General features: G+C 45.5%; 1 protein-coding gene across 6 annotated transcripts in view; it reads left to right on the top strand.

Moving 5' to 3' along the window:
• Cdh13 (cadherin 13) overlaps nt 1-20,003 on the top strand; it is a 1,135,782-nt gene that overhangs the window by 666,691 nt on the left and 449,088 nt on the right. For all 6 annotated transcript variants that reach the window (XM_074055575.1, XM_074055576.1, XM_074055574.1 and 3 more), the window contains one exon: nt 11,996-12,148. In XM_074055575.1, coding sequence (XP_073911676.1) covers nt 11,996-12,148 — 153 coding nt within the window. The remainder of the gene's footprint in view (nt 1-11,995; nt 12,149-20,003) is intronic.

Genomic DNA, 20,003 nt, shown 5'->3' with positions numbered 1-20,003 from the left:
TCACCAGGCAGCCAAACCTCAGCTGAAGCTCTCTGAATTTTGAGCTAAAGATATTCGTTCTACAACTTATCCTAGTTGACTTTTCCCATGCAAAGCTAAGCCAACCTCCTCTTCTGCAGGTCTCCAGATGATGCCCCAAACTGTACCCACCCTGTATTTCTTTTTTTTTTCTGATGCATACTATTTTTTATTGTTTTATTATTCATATGTGCATACAAGGCTTGAGTCATTTCTCCCCCATGCCCCCACCCCCTCCCTTACCACCCACTCCACCCCCTCCCGCTCCCCCCACCCCCTCAATACCCAGCAGAAACTATTTTGCCCTTATCTCTAATTTTGTTGAAGAGAGAATATAAGCAATAATAGGAAGGAACAAGGGTTTTTGCTGGTTGAGATAAGGATAGCTATATGGGGAGTTGATTCACATTAATTTCCTGTGGTGTGTGTTACCTTCTAGGTTAATTCTTTTTAATCTAACCTTTTCTGTAGTTCCCGGTCCCCTTTTCCTATTGGTCTCAGTTGCTTTTAAGGTATCTGCTTTAGTTTCTCTGCATTAAGGGCAACAAATGCTAGCTAATTTTTTAGGTGTCTTACCTATCCTCTCCCCTCCCTTGTGTGCTCTCGCTTTTAGCATGTGCTCAAAGTCCAATCCCCTTGTTGTGTTTGCCCTTGATCTAATGTCCGCATATGAGGGAGAACATACAATTTTTGATCTTTTGGGCCAGGCTAACCTCACTCAGAATGATGTTCTCCAATTCCATCCATTTACGAGTGAATGATAACATTTCGTTTTTCTTCATGGCTGCATAGAATTCCATTGTGTATAGATACCACATTTTCTTAATCCATTCGTCAGTGGTGGGGCATCTTGGCTGTTTCCATAACTTGGCTATTGTGAATAGTGCCGCAATAAACACGGGTGTGCAGGTGCCTCTGGAGTAACCTGTGTCACAGTCTTTTGCCTACCCTGTATTTCTAAGTCTCCACCCACTTCCTGGACTTCCACTGTGCTCACCTTATGTAGCTAAGCCCTCCTTACTTTCTCTCAAAGGTGCCTTTCCTCCTTGGCCCACACATGACCTCCACTCACCCCCTCTCCGTATGGAGTAGAATCCCAAACAACCCCAGCAAGAGACTTCCACATGTGGCACATCTTCTGAAACACTTTCTCAAGGCCTTTGTTGATCTCCTTGTTGTAATTCGGGGGGGAGGGGGATAGCAGCATATTCTAGGAGACCATAGTTTCAGAGAAGGAAAGATGTTCACCCACATTGACCTCATTGCCTCCATGGGCCTGTTGACATTCAGGAGCAAACTGCTCTATTAGAGGAGTACGTGTATCACTGGGGTTGTTGAATTAGATCACTCAAAATGACTCTGTTGGAGGACACCAGTACATCTCTCTCAACTCCAGCCCAAGAAGCAGAGCTGGTCCTGACCAGAAATTGATGAAACCATGGTGGCTGTGCTGTTCATTGATCTATGCATTCATTTTCTTTCCTCTCTGACTGCATGGCCTCTCATTTCAGCTTCTCTTTATGTAACTTCTTCATCTATTTAAAAATATTTGAATGTCTACCATAGACCATGCACTATTCACAGCAGTGAGCAAAACAAAAATCCTTGCAAACGTGGCACTTACATTTGAGTGGCAAATAGATGATAGACACAAAGCCACCAAGTGCCGAGGGTTCTGTGACGAAAATAAAACAAGCTAATGGGAGTGGAGGAAGGCTTTGGGAAGGAAGGCACTATTGTTTTGAATAAGACAGTCAAGGAGTCAAGGAAGTCCTCTCTGAAGAGACAGCGTGCCTTGATGTTTCAGGGGTCCACATGGGAAGATCCTGGTGAATTAAGATCATGGTGATCACCAGTCACCATGTAGATATTTGTGAATTAAAGGCATCACCAGTCACCATGTAGATATTTTGGAACTTTGGTGATAACATATATTGGGATTTTTTGGTGTAAGAGCAGAATTTGGAAACCAAGGCTGAGGAGCAAGATTAAGGAATATTGGAAAATACTTCCCAGGCACAGGGTGGTGACACACATCACACTTGAATTTGAACTGTTTCCAGATACATAAGTACTCATTACTCTCTTTTGGATTTCCTTGTAGACTTTTTTTTTGCCAAGGTCTCTGCTTATAGTAGGATCTCCCCAAAATGGCAGACTCACCTTCCAAATTGATAAGACTTAGGATTCTCAGTTAATCCCTGTCTTAATCCTAGACTTCCCAAAGAAATGATCTGATCTAACAGGCTAGGCTCTGCCTTTGGATATGAACTTTCAGGTCTGAGGAAATCTGGGGCTGAGGTAGAGGCAGGTCTGAGCATGGCACTTTGGGGGAAATTGACAACAAAGTAGGATGAGGGGAGGGGAGGCTGGAGACAGAGGCAGGGATGAGGCTCTGAAGAGCCTTGAATACATAAGTGGCAAAATTTGAATTTTCCCTGATAGCAGTGGGATGGGGACCTTAATCAGGGCATGATCCAATTGTGCTATAGGGAATGAGAAACCTCCAAGGCTTGTACACACCCTTCTGACCAAGGTATGTGCAAGGCAGGACAGCGTGTCAGGCTTTCAAATGAAAACAACTGAAATTTTATTTATTTTTGACACTGCCTATTTTCCAAGCATCAGATTTAACATTAAAATTTGTCCTGAATTAGCAGCAGCAGGAGAAGCGCCGAAACTCTCCGTGAAAAAGCAGCCAATGTGAATTTCTAGGGAGAAATGGTCCAATTGTTCGTACTGATTACTTCCAAATGGGAATTGTTCCACGTTCACAACACTGATTCTGTTACCTGGCTTTCTCTGAACTGAGGTTCGAATGAGTACATAAATATTTGGTTTAACCTTTCTCTGGGAACTGTAAAACTCTGAACTGATGACAGGGCCACAGTGGGAAAGGAAAGTTTGAAGTTAGAAAGAGACTAAGCGTGTATATTTCAACACTGTTCACAGGCATGATTACTTTAATCCTTTTAGATGGCAGATGCCAAATTGTGTCTTTACTATGACAGAGCTTTGGGGGTGAGAGAATTTAACAATGTCCCTGCCAGGAATTTATGTACAGAGAGAACGGTGACTCCTTGGACATACATAAATCAGGGAGGTGAGACTTCAGACCCCTAATCCTGGCTCTGTCACTGACACAGGAATGAGATGAACTTTTAGGATAATTCTTAATAGAGAGAATATGACACAAGGAGTTCAGCTTGGGAGTTTCCTATCAGTACTAGGCCCCATGTCTGTCATCTCTCTTCCTGTGGGGATTCCTATCCAGGTCAGCATAGGCCAATCGGTTGGCCAGACAGAGTGTCACTTAATACCAGGGGCTCTGGATGGTTTCCAAAGTCATTAAGCTGGCTTAGGCCAGATTTGTGGGACTCAGTTTCTTCCTCTGCAAAGTGGAGGTTAATATCAGTGTCTACCTCCTAATGTTGTTGTAAGGATTAAATGCACAAATGAATGCTAAATGCTTAGAATAGCGTGCGTCATACTTATTGTTCAATAAATGATGGCCTCACCATCACCATCCAGTATTAATCATAAAAAGAACACCTTCCTTAGCTTACTCTGAGCATGTCTGTGTACCCAAGCACTCCAGGTCTCCGATCATACAGTCATCATATTCCTTTTGGGATAGACATTACTTCCTGCTTTGCAGAGGATGGGCATGACATTCAGAGAGGCCACACAGTGGCCCGCCAGTCCACATTGTGTGTGAGCTTTGACCTGGAGCGGGAAACACCTTCACCTGTCTCCACTCATCTTTGTGTAATTGCCAGGCTCAGCCCTAGATATTAGCAACCCCAGATTTCTGTTGACCCAAGTGGCAAAGGTCTAATTGAGCTCCATGTCCCCTGAGGTTTAGGTAGGGGTTCACCTCCTCATTGTCTTCAGTCCTTATTTGGAACCTGGGTCAAGGACATCACCACTACTTGGAGCATTGCTGACCACCACGAGGAAGGCAAAGAAAACTTGGCTAGGCACATCAGAGCTCTTAAAGATTTTTGCCTGGAGTTAACAGAAGTGACCTCTGTCACTTCCATTCACACTTCATTGGCCAAAGCAAATCAGATGACCACAGCAACTTTAAGTGGCCTGGAAAATACATACTTAGGTGCCCAGAAAGAGAGGATCCAGAGTTTGTGGGGACAGCCTCAGTGACAACACTTACTGCTATAAATCTGATTCCTGAGTAGAAGGCTAGCAGGTGTAGGAGACCTAACGTTTTCACCAGAGATTTGGGGGCCATCTTGATTTGTGGTAGAACAACAGGGAACAAAATCAAAAATGGTATTTTAAAGTGACACAGTAAGAAGGCAAATGAAAGTTCCAGAATGTATGAAGAACCCCAAAAACTCAGGAACTGACTTACAAGGATTCCTAGTTATTCAATTGGACAAAAAAGGATACAAAATTATGGGATGGTTGGCAATGAACGGACTTTGGGCCCAGGCAAAGAAAGTGTAAAGACTGAATGACTCCACAGCTACTCCTTTCTCTCTGTTCTGCTGCAGCATCTGCCTGCACATCCCCTGTGTTCAGGGCTCAAGGAGCATGTTAAATTGTGAGCGCTTCAGGGCTGTGAGTACTCCGGAAATTTAAAATGGTCAATAAATGCTTTAGATGAAAGAAAAGAAGGGGCAGTACATTAGCAGAAATTGTGTTTGAGAACGAAAACATCTTACCAAAAGTTGTGAGAGGGAAACTGACCGCCAGGCTGTGTAATGTAGAGGTCTGTGTTATTGACACACACAGATGAGCTCTTGGAGTGAGAATAGCATTGTGCTAGTTACACACTCAAATGCACAAAAGGCTGGTGATGTTTTGGGGAGCACAGCCATGAAGGGGCAACTGGTTTGTGCTATGAAATCTTGAATGTCCTCAGCCAAGGGAGAATTCTTTTGGTAGGCATCTTCTCTGCCTCTGACCCTTACAACCTTCTCCTCAAACACAAATACAAGTGATGGCTGCCCACGAAGCCTTCCTAACTCTTTCATTGCATTTTGATGCTTTCTCTGACAGTTTCAGCATCTACCTGAGACCATGTGCCACCTAGTTGCTCCAACGACTATAGTCACTGCATCCTGTGTCCAGCCCCAAGCTCAGCGTGCTCGTGTAGGTTTGGATGTCCCTCTTGTGTTTCTGGAGTTAGGTTTTCCTTTCCAAGGGCTCCATCCTGCCCTTAACCAAGGCACCTTCCATGGAATGCTGGAACCATTTGCAATGGTGATGAGCCCTCAGCCCTCCCGAGCACAAGCACCCTGACCTATACTGTGGGTTTCCACCCACTGTCCTCTTCACTGGACCAGCCGGGGGATGATGGCTCAGTGCTCTCCACCACCATATTGGGACTATTGGAGCTGGCTTTTCCTTAGTTCCCCATGTTAACGGACAGCCTGTTGACTGAAGGTGGCAGAACAGCAGGAGGGCTTCTGGGATTTTACTGTGAAGACAATGAGGAGCCACAGAACTTTTTTATTGTTATTACTATATTGTTGTCATACTGGAGGTACGTTGAGACATTTTTTAAGTTCTTACAATATATCATATTCACCCTCTCCATCATTCTCCTTTACCCCCACCCACCCCCCCCATTCCTGGAAAAGTTTCAACATGTCTCATTTTTCCATTTTCATGCATGAGTAAGTAATATTTCTACCACATTTGCCCTCCTTCAACCTTTCCTTATATCCTCCTTCCCACACACTGGTACCACACACCTCCTCCTGCCCCAAGACAGGACCTATTTTACCTTCCTGTTCTCCATTTTTAAAGAAAGGCATTTGTGTTTGTTTAAGATAGTTAGACAGAAACTTTCCTTATGACTTTTCCATGAATATAACCCAAATTGGTTCATCCCTCTATTTTTCTCCTTCCTACTTTAGTCCCCTTCTCATGGTGATTTCAACAGGTTTAAAAATTCTATACTCATTCTTGTATAAAAAGTACATTGAGAACGTTTTGATGTGGTTACTGCCCTGGTCAGAGTTCAGTTTGCACTTTAGAATGATCATCTTGTTACAATTAGGAAAGGAGATAGGAAAAGGAGAAAGAATCAAAACACAGAGGTCAGTTAGGAGCCTCCTGTCATATTCAGCCACCTCTGCAGAGTGCAGCTATTTATTAAGCAACTGCATGCAGCCTACTGTTCTCAGCCTTAGAACAAAACAGGGAACATCTCCAGTGGAGATCTGAGTTAAGACGCTGATGATGGAAGCTGGCAGAGGGTTGAGATAGGTGCCTTCTAGCAATGATGACACATGGAGCTTGGTGGCTGTATTATTCTGATACATCGAATATATTTTCTATAGTCAAAAAAGGTAACTAATGCTAGTGCAATTACGGAAAAACCTGAGCCCACAGGAAGAATGAGAACGTGCAATTATAAAACACACGCACTAAAGGCAATGGGGGGGTCTTATATTGGCTTTGGGGTGAGAAAAAGGAGAACAGTAGAAAAATGGGTACCATCTGAATGCATGAACACAGAGCCAAGTTAATGATGAGGTGTCCGTGTCCATCTCTCAGCTGTGACCAATGTTGCACGGTTAAGGAAGACGTTAGCATTAGGGGAAACTGGATGAAAGGTGTGTGGGAATGCTATACTCTTCTAACATTTCTCATACATCTAAAATTATTCCCTTCAAACGCTTATATTTGTATACACAGATATACACATACATGCCCAAGCACTTTTAGTAAAAAAAATATAAAATAATTTATAGATAGCAGTGGCATATCTGTAAAAACACTCAAAACCACCACATATTCTGAGTTCATATGTGTGTATGTAAATTCATAGACTAACGCCCAAAGCACATACAACTAGGTACTGCTGGTTATTTGCAACAGACATGAAGAGAGGACTTAGCAGAGGGACTCCAGGAGACATTGGCTTTGTCCACACTGTGTTGCACTATGTGAGGCGTGTGCAACAGCAGCACCCTTTGAAACCCAAGCCAAGCCGTGGGGACCTGCTCTAGGCCTCAGTCTTTCCTGCCCCTCCCTGGATGCAGAGGACTCTGGGCCCAGCTGCACCAGGCCACCTACACAACCAGCCAGGGAGCCTCTTTACCCATTGTTCAGCAAGACCCTGATGTACTGTTTACGCACCCTTCCTGGAAGTTGGCACCTGGGGTCCATTCGTTCTCATCATTAGCTCCTTTTCCCATCCCAACTCAAGAAAACAAGAAAAGAAAAATCCCTCTGTGAAAGGAAGTGTTGGATTACCAAGGATGATAGAACGGACAGGTATTTGCAAAGCCTGCTATGTGGAATGATGGGTGCGAACAGATGAGGCTGGCCACCAGAGGGGCACACTGGATTCCATCCTTCCAAACAGCACCTCCAGTTCAGAGGCTTGGGGTGTGGGGGAGCAGTGGGGAACAGAACCTGAGAGAACCTCAGGAGCCTAAAAGGGCAGGATGAGGTAGTCTGGGAATCCACTTGATCTGTGTACTGTGAGGCTGAAGGTTTATGGTCACTGAACACCTCTTACCACCCCAGCTGGAGGCTGGAATGTGTTGAGTCCCTCTGAAACCCCAAGGGACCAAGAAGGGAGACAGTGGGTGAGTCAAAGACCCAAGCATCCCCCTGAATCCACACTGAGCTGACCGAGGCTCCCAGCTTTTCCCTGACCCCACACCTTCAAGACCCCTCTTAAGCTCCAAGGCTCTTGACACAGACAGAGATACTGGTTCAGTGCCTGGGAGAAACACCAGATCTGCTTTACTGAAGTCCTAGGAAACTGACTTTTAATAGTCCCTGCTAGTGTTGTGTTTAAAAGAGGTCTCCATGAAGGTAGCAAACAGACCCAAGCATATTTTCAGAAGAATGCGCCAAACAGTAGCAGTGAGAGCCAGCTGCACTTTGGATGTGCCTGACTGGGGCTTTTGTCTGTCCACAGAAGTGTTGTTCAAGCTTGGCGTGCCTTACAGTCTTAAGGGTGACATGGTTCTACTCCAGTTTCTAGGCACCACTCACGGAGTTTCTGATGTACCAGGCCTGGGAATTTGCATTTCCACCTATCCCTGGAGATGTTGATAATGGTTTAGGGAACCCTATCTCCAGACCTGTTAGTTGTTCTAGACCGTCCCCTGTGTAGGTGGTCACTTAAAGCTCAGCACTCTGGGGACACCATGACTGGCTGTGAGTGGTTCGGCAAAACATGAACAGCTCTAAGCACCAGCAGTCAGGTTCAATACTACATAAAAAATGGGCCCTGCAGTGCTGCAGAGAGAGAGAGAGAGAGAGAGAGAGACCTGCAGTGCTAAGCAGAGGCTCCCACAACAGAGACGTACTCCTTCCCTGGGGAATAAGTTATTTTAATCCAGCAGCAAGTGCTAATTGTACAGGTTCCTCTGTCACAACCCTTCTTCCACAAGGTCAAGTGGCTCAAGCTTTCTGAGGGAGAGGAAGGAAATGACCCTGACCTTGGCAGCTGAAGGGAAAGTCAGTCACAGGGACAATTTCCAAGTTTAGAATTCAGTTCATGGTGCTGAGCAGCAGGTAGAGAAATGGGAGGTGGTGATGTCTGACCCAAGAGGCCCATCCAGCCCCATCCCGCTCATTTCTTCCAGAAGGTCTGGGTGCTGTGCCTCCCACCCTTTCTGAGTAAGGGAAGGTTGAGAAAGAGAAGAGAGGGCACAGAGATTTCTCCTGGCACTGAAGGCTTCACCAGCCTTCACCAGGGTCCAAAGGCCCTTCCTGGGAATGGGCTATTGCATAACACCTCATTCTCCTTAAAGTTTGTTTTTTAGGTTAGTAGGACCTGTCTCAGGTGTGCTTAGGGGAAGAGGGAGGGAATTTGAGTCCATAGTCAGGAGTGGTGAGTGGGGCTGGGGCCACTGTACACATGGCAGGAAGAGCCGAGTACCCCAGCTCTGCCCTCTCAGCCAGTCTGTTTCCAGTGTGTCAGGAACGTATTTATAAAGGAAATATGTTTACTAGAAAGGGTTTCTTTTGTATTACAGCTAGTATGCTTCATGCCCAGAGGTGTCTGTCTGACCCATGAAAAACAGTGGAATTGTGTTGTGGTTATTGCTGTGTTGGCTATAATTCGGGACCCTTCTGTGTACTTTACATGCTCAGTCTCTTCAAACGCTCAAAAATCCCTGGAAATAAGTGATGCTATCCCCATTTTGTAGAGTTGGAAACGGAGAGCCATAGATGCAAAAGACCATATTCAAGGTGACAGATGACCACTGGCAAAGCTAGGGTTGTGACAGCTGTCTGTCTGGACAGTGGCATTCTTCACTAAACCCACCTCAGTGTTCAGTCCTGCTGTAGCCTGGCTGGCACTGTGCCAGGCACTGGCTTATAACAGCAAGCCCATGAAGCTATGGCTGTTGGCCTCCTGTAGCTTCCACACAGGGGAAGTGGCTCAGAAGAAGATTATCACATGGATTAAATCAAGTCAAGTAGTGATTAAAAATTCTTTTCATCAGAAGGTATCACGTGCCTTATTTTTAATGATCCTATTTTCCATTAATCTTAAAAATGCAAACAGAGGTAATTGGTGTTTAATTACAACCTTTAGTGTATTTCAGTAAAAAACATTTTAAATCAAGGGAAAAAAATTAAAAAGACCCTGCATTGCCATATAAAACTTTTCTGCTGTGCCTCAACCAGCCTTGCCCAATAACCTGCCCTGAAATTCATGCTGCCTTAGGCATCACTGCCACCTAGTGTCAGCCAGCAGAATTGCAGGCTTGGTGGCTGCAGAGCTGGTCCCTGAAGGATGCTGATTTACACCTCCAGGCATGCTCAGCTGTGTTACAATGGACACCCATTCATTTGTAAAGTAGTTACAGCTGGTTCTATATTGCCTTTCTTTACCTTCATGTCCCAAATGTCTATGATGATCATGACCTTTAAATTGTTTGGTTATAATTGAGTTAACATTCGCAGGTACTGATAAGAAAGTGATATTAAATACAGATGAATGCTTGAGTGTAAACTGCAGACCCGACTGATGCAAACAACAGTTCTTCAACTGCACAACCTCAAATGCCATCAAAAGACCCCCGTAATTTGACATCTAACTTCCTCTCACTTCCACTTGAACCATGCTAATGGCTCACCATTTCTGGAATATCCTAGGCTCTCCTTCACCTGCCTGGAAAGACTATCCACTTTCCTTTTGCCTGGAAAGACTGTCCACTTTCACTTCCTGAATTTATTTTTTTTTATTCATATGTGCATACAAGGCTTGGTTCATTTCTCCCCCCTGCCCCCACCCCCTCCCTTACCACCCACTCCACCCCCTCCCTCTCCCCCCAGCAATACCCAGCAGAAACTATTTTGCCCTTATTTCTAATTTTGTTGTAGAGAGAGTATAAGCAATAATAGGAAGGAACAAGGGTTTTTGCTGGTTGAGATAAGGATAGCTATACAGGGCATTGACTCACATTGATTTCCTATGCGTGGGTGTTACCTTCTAGGTTAATTCTTTTTGATCTAACCTTTTCTCTAGTACCTGTTCCCCTTTTCCTATTGGCCTCAGTTGCTTTAAGGTATCTGCTTTAGTTTCTCTGCGTTAAGGGCAACAAATGCTAGCTAGTTTTTCAAATGGCCAGAAAACACATGAAAAAATGCTCACCATCTCTAGCAATAAAGGAAATGCAAATTAAAACCACGCTAAGATTCCACCTCACCCCTGTTAGAATAGCCATCATCAGCAACACCAACAACAACAGGTGTTGGCGAGGATGCGGGGAAAAAGGAACCCTCTTACACTGTTGGTGGGAATGTAGACTAGTACAACCACTCTGGAAAAAAATTTGGAGGCTACTTAAAAAGCTGGACATCGATCTACCATTTGATCCAGCAATACCACTCTTGGGGATATACCCAAAATACTGTTACTCCAGAGGCACCTGCACATCCATGTTTATTTCGACACTATTCACAATAGCCAAGTTATGGAAACAGCCAAGATGCCCCAGCACTGACGAATGGATTAAGAAAATGTGGTATCTATACACAATGGAATTCTATGCAGCCATGAAGAAGAACGAAATGTTATCATTTGCTGGTAAATGGATGGAATTGGAGAACATCATTCTGAGTGAGGTTAGCCTGGCCCAAAAGACCAAAAATCGTATGTTCTCCCTCATATGTGGACATTAGATCAAGGGCAAACACAACAAGGGGATTGGACTATGAGCACATGATAAAAGCAAGAGCACACAAGGGAGGGGTAAGGATAGGTAAGACACCTAAAAAACTAGCTAGCATTTGTTGCCCTTAACGCAGAGAAACTGAATTTATTCTTCAAATGTCAAGTCAAGTCAACAATGGGGTTTGGAGTATTTTCTTAAATTCAGAAGTGACCCTGTCACATAGCGGTGTCCAGAGAAATGGAAGGTGTGGTTCTCAGTCCCGTTCTCTTCATGCCCAGCTTGCTTAATGTCTGTGTCTCAGTGATTTCATCCATCAAATAATAATAATTGCATCTCTCGCCCCTGGCATTTTTTCAATGTTTAAAGAACGTGGAAGTAAAGTGCTTCCCCAGCATTGAGCCTGGTGCCTGGGAGAGCCAATGGGGCAGGTGTGCTGGTGATGAGCTGATACACATAAAGACTTTGAACCTTGACAATGCCAGCCCAGTGTGGGATTGTTGAATAAATGATTTCTATTTCCTGTTTGGTCTTGCTTGCAAAGAAAAAGAAATCTGTTTCTTGAAGTTAAAAATAATACAAAAGCCCAATTTTGGACTTCCCGGCATTATCACCCTCCCAAATCCATCATTACATCTCCTCAGTGTTGGTAAGCTACCCCAGCTGGAAGGCAAAAAATGAACATATCAGGATGCACAGTGTTAAGCGAAGATGCTATTTTGGGCACTGCTGTTTTGGGCAAATCATGGTTCATTAGGCCCCTTTTGTTGGCACCTGAGAGCAGTGAATTGGTACCAACAAGGGCTTTCTCTGTGTCTTCCACACAATCTTAGTCATTGCTCTGTTTCTCTGACCAGGTAGTCGATAGTGACAGACCTGAAGGGTCCAAGTTCCGGCTCACTGGAAGGGGAGTGGATCAAGAGCCTAAAGGAGTTTTCAGAATCAATGAGAACACAGGCAGCGTGTCCGTGACACGGACCTTGGACAGAGAAATGATCGCTACTTACCAAGTGAGTACCCTGTGCCCACCCCCTCTCCCTCCAGCTGCAGAGATGTGGCCTTTCAGAGTGTCCTTTTCCCCACCAGTGCACTGTTTCTGTGCCTCTTCAACCTGAGACTGCATTGCCTTGGGGCGCCTCTGTGGGAGCAGAAGTAGAGTTGAACCCTGACAGGGTAACCAGGAGGGTCTCTGTCTCTTCCAGGGAGCCCCCAGACCTGTGTCAGACTTCAGGTCCTAAAGACTAAGAATGCTTAGGCAAACTTTGGCTTTTCAGAGACCGGCTTAATCACCAAGAGCCAAAAGAGGTGTAAACCCTCAGACTTAATAACTCTACTTTCAGAAATCTATCCTAAGAAGTAGGGAGAGTTTAGTTACCATTTTAATTCTTTTTACAATGATAGTGTAGGGACATGGTCCCTACAGTGGAAAAAATTGCTAACTGGTCAGCGATAGGGAGTGGTTATCGTGGTACTTCTGCAAGGCAGTTCTCTGCAGCCATTTAAAATACTTTTGAAGAAGTGTTAGCTTTCTGGAAAGATTCAAGCTATCAAATGGAAACAAACACATATGGTGTTCTCATTATGGAGGAAGTATTTGCACATATCAGGATGGGTATACATTTACAGACATGGTGAAAGAAAGCACAAAGTGTTAATGGTTGTGTTTGGGTGTTATGGGTTTGTCTTTAGCTCTCTTACCTACCAACTGGTTGGCTGTGAGTTTCAAGGAGGAGAAGGTAGCATAAGGACATCACGTGCATCCAGAGCATCGTGGTCCACCTGCCCTCAGGTCCCAGCTCAGCAATGCATTCCAAGATCTTGGTCTCAGGAGGGTGAGGAACCTCCCAGACTACCCTGGGCAGTCTTGCCAAAGGGGTTCTCAGCATCTACAGGGAGCAGGGACAGCTGTCAGTGACCACCAAGGAATGAGATCCCTGTCCCCATCATCTACCCAAAGGAGAATGTGGTCCTTGTACAACTGGGTATTGGCACCCTTAGAGATTTCCAGTGGCAGCTGACTATGACAGTAACTAGAGATGACCTGGCAGTTGTGGGTGTCCAGCTGCAGAAGGGAAAACCGGCAGCAGGCCATGGATATTTGCCCTCTTCTCTTTCCATGACTGCCATGGGAATATCCATGAGGTTTCAGATGAAGGACACTAAGGAAGGGCAATGCATTTCACAATACAGTGCTTAAGAGCTTGGGGTAAAAAAAAATTCCATCCAAGTCTCAGTGTGAGCTTTGTCCTTGGGTGGCAATGACCTTGATCTCCAAGGGCAGTGAGAAATCTCCTTGGGGTGGGAGATATTTGGGAAAATCATAACAGCAGGTAAAAGAACTCAATCAGCAGCCTTGGTAGACCAGTGTCACCATTCTGGTCAGCCACTTCCCTGCTTTGATGTTGCTGTGGAGGCCAGTGGAAAGCTTCCTTCAGGAGAATTTCTGAATCCTACCATGGGCTTTGCCTCTGGCTCCACCAGACAGAAGGCAGAGCTGTCACATGGCCATGGGGGGTGGGGAGGTCAGGGGACATGGTGGTGAATGGCTAAAGGGACAAGACAGCCTGACTGCCCCCCCATGGTTATTCACCAAGACCCACTATGCATAGAGTTGTATAACCTGGTAAAGGCTACATCTTCCAAATGTTTGCCAAGACACCATTGGCTAAGGGAGAATGAAAACCCACTGTTAGTGTTTTAATGTAAGTGATTTTATTTTTATCTAAGTGCTATCTACACAATAATTGTGATTGGGACAGGGCTCTGGGATAGAAAATTGCCATAAATTGTCTGTGCTGCTGCTTCAAGACCTGTGTGACCTTGGACAACCCACTTACCCTCTCTGATCTTTCTTATCCATCTTATAAAAGATGAAATGACAAGTGTTTACTAATCAGCTAGTAAAATAGCTTGGAGCTTCTCATGCTTTCTCTTAAATGAGGCCAAATAACACCACAACAATTAGACGTGTGGATTCTGCATGCAACCAGACTGGTGGGCCAGTTTCTCACCTTGTTCTTCCACGCCTCAGCCCTTCTGTTTCTGTCCTGTCTTCTCCCATCTTTGCTGAGGAAGTCTCGTTTCTTCTATTTCTGGTCACTCTGATGTGGATAAACGTCAGCCCAGGAATATTGCGACTGCAGTCCACTTTGAGCACCTATTTGAAAAGACTTAGGGTCTCAGCAGCGTGGTGAGATCCATCTCGTTCATGGGAATTAACGTGGCTGGGAGAAAGCTGCTTCTTCAAAGCACAAAATCCTCATTCTCCAAAATCCCCATGTGTTAGTTTCTACCCTTGCAAGTTTCAAAAGCAGAGGGTGTGTGGGTGCCTGTACTGACATCATAATCGCTCCATCGTTGTTGTTTGTTTTAAAGGTAATGCTACTCTCATGCAAGTACATGCTAACATGCTAACATTTTCCCAAATCCAGAATGGAAGCCTCTGGGATTTGCGTGATAAGAAACAGCCCGGGCTACCTAGTTCCTTGGACCCTGATTTTGCAGCATCATTGAAGCTACTGTTTGTTGAGCACTATATGGCAGATAGTGTGCAAAAACTCTTCACAGACATCTTCTTATTTAATCTATGTCACACAGGATACTTAAGAAGTAGGAGTTGACACCAATTTGCAGATAAGCAAGCAACCGTTACCGGCTCTTTCAAGGACTCACAGCTGGTGTATACCAGATTTCGGATCCATATCCATTTCTCTCCAGCTCCAAAGTCCTGCTTTTATCCCCCTCCCCTGATCTGCACTGTAGTAGCCACTGGCAAAGTCCCTAGCCACTTTCCAAAGAACCGGTTCACTGGGCTGGGCAGGCAGCCTGACAGGCTGGATGATCTATTACTTCTTCTTAAATCCCATCTTGTTCCACGACCCTCTTCCACCTTACCACGCCCTCCCTGCCCAGTCCCCCCAAAAGGGCTTCCTGTGGTTCTGACCTGAAGTGGCACCTGGCAAAATAATTTAGCTCTTGCAGTATTGGGCGCTGACATATTAATGCAAAGCCTCCTGAAATATTCTTCATTATTATGCATTTTGCCAGCATTTGAGTGATTTGTGAACTCTTCATTGGAGTAAAGTACTGGAAATGATTCATGAATGACCAAGTTTATGAAATTCTATAAAAATATTAGCAGGTGGTAATGATTTCCTCACACTGTGAATATAATTTGCTGGCTGCAAATTTGTCAATATGGGAGGACAGGAGTAGAGTTGGAGACAGTCTGTTAGGCAGGTGGAGAGGCAGGTGGAGGGTTTGGGGTGATCTCCGAAGGGGATTTGAGGCAAAACAGGAAGCAGGGTGGACGGGAGTAGTGGACAGGTACCTTCATGACAGACTGTCACCCTGACCTGGTGTTCACAGTGGGACATACACAAGTGGCTGGGATGTCTGAGTTGAGTGGGAGAGAAAAGAACACTTGGAAGGAGAGTAAGAAGTAACGTTTACTGAGCACCCATGGGCACACAAGTCTATGAAAATGGTTTATTATCTTTACCAAAGAGTTGGCTGAACACCAAAGGGCTTCCCAAGATGTGTTGTCAACATTTCTCGAACATTTACAGTCCTAGGCTCCATGGTAAATACTTAAGTGATGATTTCATTTCACCTTCATGAAGATGAGCTTGATACTGGGATATTCTGTGACAGAGCAGGCAACTGCAACCCTTGTGTTCTAGACCCCAGAACCTGGGCAAGACCTCAATGCCTCCTTCTGGAGATTTGTTCACTGTTTTCTCTACGGCTTGCTCTCTTGGGAGCCAAGTTCCAGGTCAAGTTTGGCTCTGTAGTTAAGTGTATTGCCATGAAATTAAAATACTGCCGACAGTTAGGAGGTTTCCTTGCTCACGTGTTTCCCTTCATTCATGTGGTTCTGCCCCTCTGCTGACTCAGACATAGTTCCATAATGATTGGACAGAAAATACATTAAGGTGAAAATGCTGCTGTCACGTGTAAGTGGGCATTTCATAATGCTAGTGATCATAAGACATTTGGGAGGTGCAGCTATAAGCAGATTAGAGACTCATTCGGTTGACTGGCTTGTTTATAATAACGTCTGTGTTACCCACAGGTGATGCAACCCACACCTTGATGGGATTGTTCTATCCTTAACATGATTTGTACTCAGGCTCCGTCCCAACCCTCCACTGTAGGGACAAGATACATCCGCTTCGTCCTCTAGTCTAGCCATCCCCATGACCATTCTCTTAGTTGAGATTCTTTATGGTAATCAACAAGATTCCCTCCAACTAACTTACAAGGAATATTACCAATAGCATAGCCAAAAGGGCTGAGTAACCTGGCTTTCACAGCCAGGAAATGCCTGGTTATATAAGATGTTATTTGAGGGCAAGGTTTCTCAGGCTGAGGATTTCTTTGCTATAGAGGACTGGCCTGTGGAAAGTAGGCGTCTACCCATAGATGCCACCCCAACCCCAACCCAGTCTTGACAATCAAAAATGCTTCCAGTTATTTCCAGTTGTCCCAGGGGATGCAAAGTGTCCCCCATCTGAGAACCACTGTTCTATGGGAGTAGGCATCGCTGCTGCCTCATCCACTTTTCTGATGCTCAGGACTGGTGCCACATCTCCGTTTTGGCTACCCAAAAGAGCCAGATGACCTGCATTTCATCCTCCAGACCCTCCAACCTGCAGAGCCCAGCTGCTGCCTCGTGTCCCTCATTCCCATGGTCAAGGCACAACTGGCAAACTGAAGAAAGAACCCAGATCACACACAGACCTCCAGCTGCACAGGAGCCGGGTTTTTAGTCTTCACTGATCTCTGGTGCAGGAACAACAGTGAGCACAGGCAGGGCAAATGTGTTGGCTACAGCATCAGCCATTCCATTGGTACAGCTGTCCTCCAAAGCAGCCAGTTGGTGACAAGCACAGCTGGTGAGAGCAATCAACAGCCCATGCTTGGGATAGTGTGACTTCAAACCTATGAACTTGTCACCATGGTCCTATCAATGAGCTGCAAGGAAGACCCCTGACAGGAAAGAAACAAAGGACTTGAGTTACAGGCCTCAGCTTTGGAGGCAGATCCACTGAGCTCCAAATTTTGACCCTGCTATCAGATAAGCAGCGTGATATTGCTAGTTTTATAGGTGACATTCCATGGTGTGTCCTAATCCTGTGTCACCTGTGGCAGTTTCTTTGGATCTCAGCCTCTGTTTTCTCCTCCCTGGAATGATAGGGATCCCGGCACTATCTCCCGACAGTGTGAGAGCTGTAAGTGGAGTATATAAGGGTAGGTTTGGCTGGATCACTTGGTCAGAGAGTGACCAGTTTGACACTTTTACTCCTGCAGGTGAAACAGAGGTGGGAGTAGTTGCTAGGCATCCAGCTAGCAGTTAAACAGTTGGACATCAATGATGCTCTGTAGGAAGAGGGTCATTTAATGGGTGCACCCCATCGGCCACCAGCAGCAGCGTTGCCTGGGAACCTGTTAGAAGTCCCAGCCTACACCTGCTAGGTCAGAAACACTGGGGCGGGTCCCAAAACCTGGATTTTTAACAGCCTCCAGGTGCTGCTCAGGCACCCTCAGAACCACAGGTCTAAATACATGCCTACGTATTTAAATCAACACAGCTGATTTGATTAATTCCCCTTGATGATGGTGACCTTTGAGCCAATATCATTTTCATCTGCCCCAGGTAGTATGTTTTTGCCCCAGGTGTGCCCCTTGAGGAAAGTCCCCCTGCCTAGCCCATGCTCCTCAGAATTGCCTTTTGTTCCATTAATGGCTCCTGAGAGCTGGGCAAACCCATCCTGGCTTCTTTGCTCCATCTCTGTAGACTCTGGATGACTGTAAATGCCATGTTATACAGGGTTTGCCTGTTTCTCGGAAACCAGCATTTTAGGCCCAGAGATGAAGGTGTCTTCAGAAGATTTAAGCTAGTACAGCCAAGATAATTCCTGAAGGAAGCGGGCCTTGGGGGCGGCAAAGGCAGTGAAGCTGCCTTTTAGATCTCTGACCTTCAAAGTGGCATTTGTGGTTCTTCAACTTTGCTCATCCGAGAATCACCTGGGGACCTTTTGAATACCATCCCCCACCATGCCCAAGCTGTATTTGAAACCAATTAAATCAGAATGTCTTGGAGCATGACCAAGTATCCATGTGCTCAGAAAATCCTACAGGCAATTCTACTGTGATGCCAAGTTTGGGAACCACTGAGTTAATATTACCCGTCTACACTCCAGATTACTCTTAACTAGGAATAGGGGCGACACCTGCCGCATAGGTATGTTGAGACTATACTAAATGAGATGACGTAGGAGTTTGACATAATAGGAAAATGGTGTCATTTCCCATCTAACAGTCGCTTGACTCTGAGCAAGTCCTGGAGGCTGACTACATCCGTTTAGACACAAGCTCTTAAGAAACAGGAGTGCAGAGAAATGGAACTTGATAAATAAACAAGCGGTGTCTTCTAGCCACTTTAGCAAAAAACTAATTCAGATTGCTTCTCGGCCCTTTTGCTAAGATCAAGTGCAGTAAGAGGTAATTCGAGATTTGGTGGAGCCTCTCCGCACCCAAGCACCTCTGAGCGCCTCCATCAGCGCCTTTGCAGTTTCCCAGAACTTCATTTTACAGCCTGGTCTTATCTGTCAGGTGCAGCTGGTGAAACTGAGGCATGAAGAGGTTAAACGGCCCTGCCTCCGAGGCACCGCACACCTGGATTAGACTGCCCAGGTGCTCCCGACTGATTACTTATTTGGTCCACTAAGCAAAGCTGCCTCCTCGATCCAGGCTAGGGAAACACATTTTTCTGAACTTCATTAACACAACCTCCCCTGATGGGATTCCACTTACCTTGTGGAATGTGACAGAACCCTGTGTCCTTCAATGTTCTCTGCCCTTTGCCTCTCACCTGGGCCTTGCATGGCAGATGCCTGACCCACACACAGGACTCTGCACACAGCCATGGAACAGATGGATGCATGGTGTGATGGCTGGATGTTCTTTCTCATTTTAGTTGTCTGATCATAACAATCTAGTCCACTTTGTCTAACCTGCTTCTTCAAATGGTGACATTTTCTTTCAAGGTATAGCAGAACTGTGTCTTTAGGACCATTTGTCTCACCTGTTAAATTTACCAATAAGAGCAAGTGAAATTGTTGACTATGCTGACTCCAGCAGTCAAAATGCATCACTGATATTTAATTATCCCTTGATAATGAGCAATGTGGTCAGAGCCCTGGGACCAGGTCCCACAGGTGCAGATAGGGCATCCATTCCAGCTCTCACTGCCCACTTGCCACAGATTTGCCTTCATCAATATGCATAAATGAATTTTAGTTTGAGTTGGTAAGAGTGATCAGAGGAGGGAAAGAGAAATGTGACAGGGCTGTGACTGGGAAGAGAGAGTAGCAAATGGGATAAGACAGAGTCCTGTCGTCCGTCTCTTGCCTCTTGAAGTCAGTTTGGGTTGTGCAGAAATGACTTCAGTTATTCACAAGATATTCATGCAACTAATTAAATCAATTTTAAAAGACTGGATAAGAATCTGGGCTCAGGTGCTACAGCTTGAGGCCAGGTGACAAAGGCTAGCACAGCTAGAGAGAGCCCGCCACACTTCCTCCTCCATACACACACTGCAGCACTGCAGCCTGGGAAGAGCTGGGCTTTGGGGCGGATACCCAAAGCGATGCCCATGCTCCTCCATGGCCTAGAGAGGAGGGAAGAAGCAGTAGGTGGCACACAGAGTGGAAGCTGCCCTTGAGAAGCCAGCCTCGGGCCTCCCAGGAGATCCCTGGGGCATGAGTTCCCCACATCACGCTTCTTTCTGCCTGCTGGGCCTCTTCTCCCAGTGAGGAAAAAGGAAAAGGAGTTGAAGGTGTTGTCCCAGATGCTCAGGAC

This window comes from Castor canadensis, chromosome 15, assembly GCF_047511655.1.
Source record: "Castor canadensis chromosome 15, mCasCan1.hap1v2, whole genome shotgun sequence".
Classification (NCBI taxonomy): domain Eukaryota; kingdom Metazoa; phylum Chordata; class Mammalia; order Rodentia; family Castoridae; genus Castor; species Castor canadensis.
Note: the sequence above shows the minus strand (reverse complement) of the source record. Positions and strands in the feature narration are given on the sequence as shown.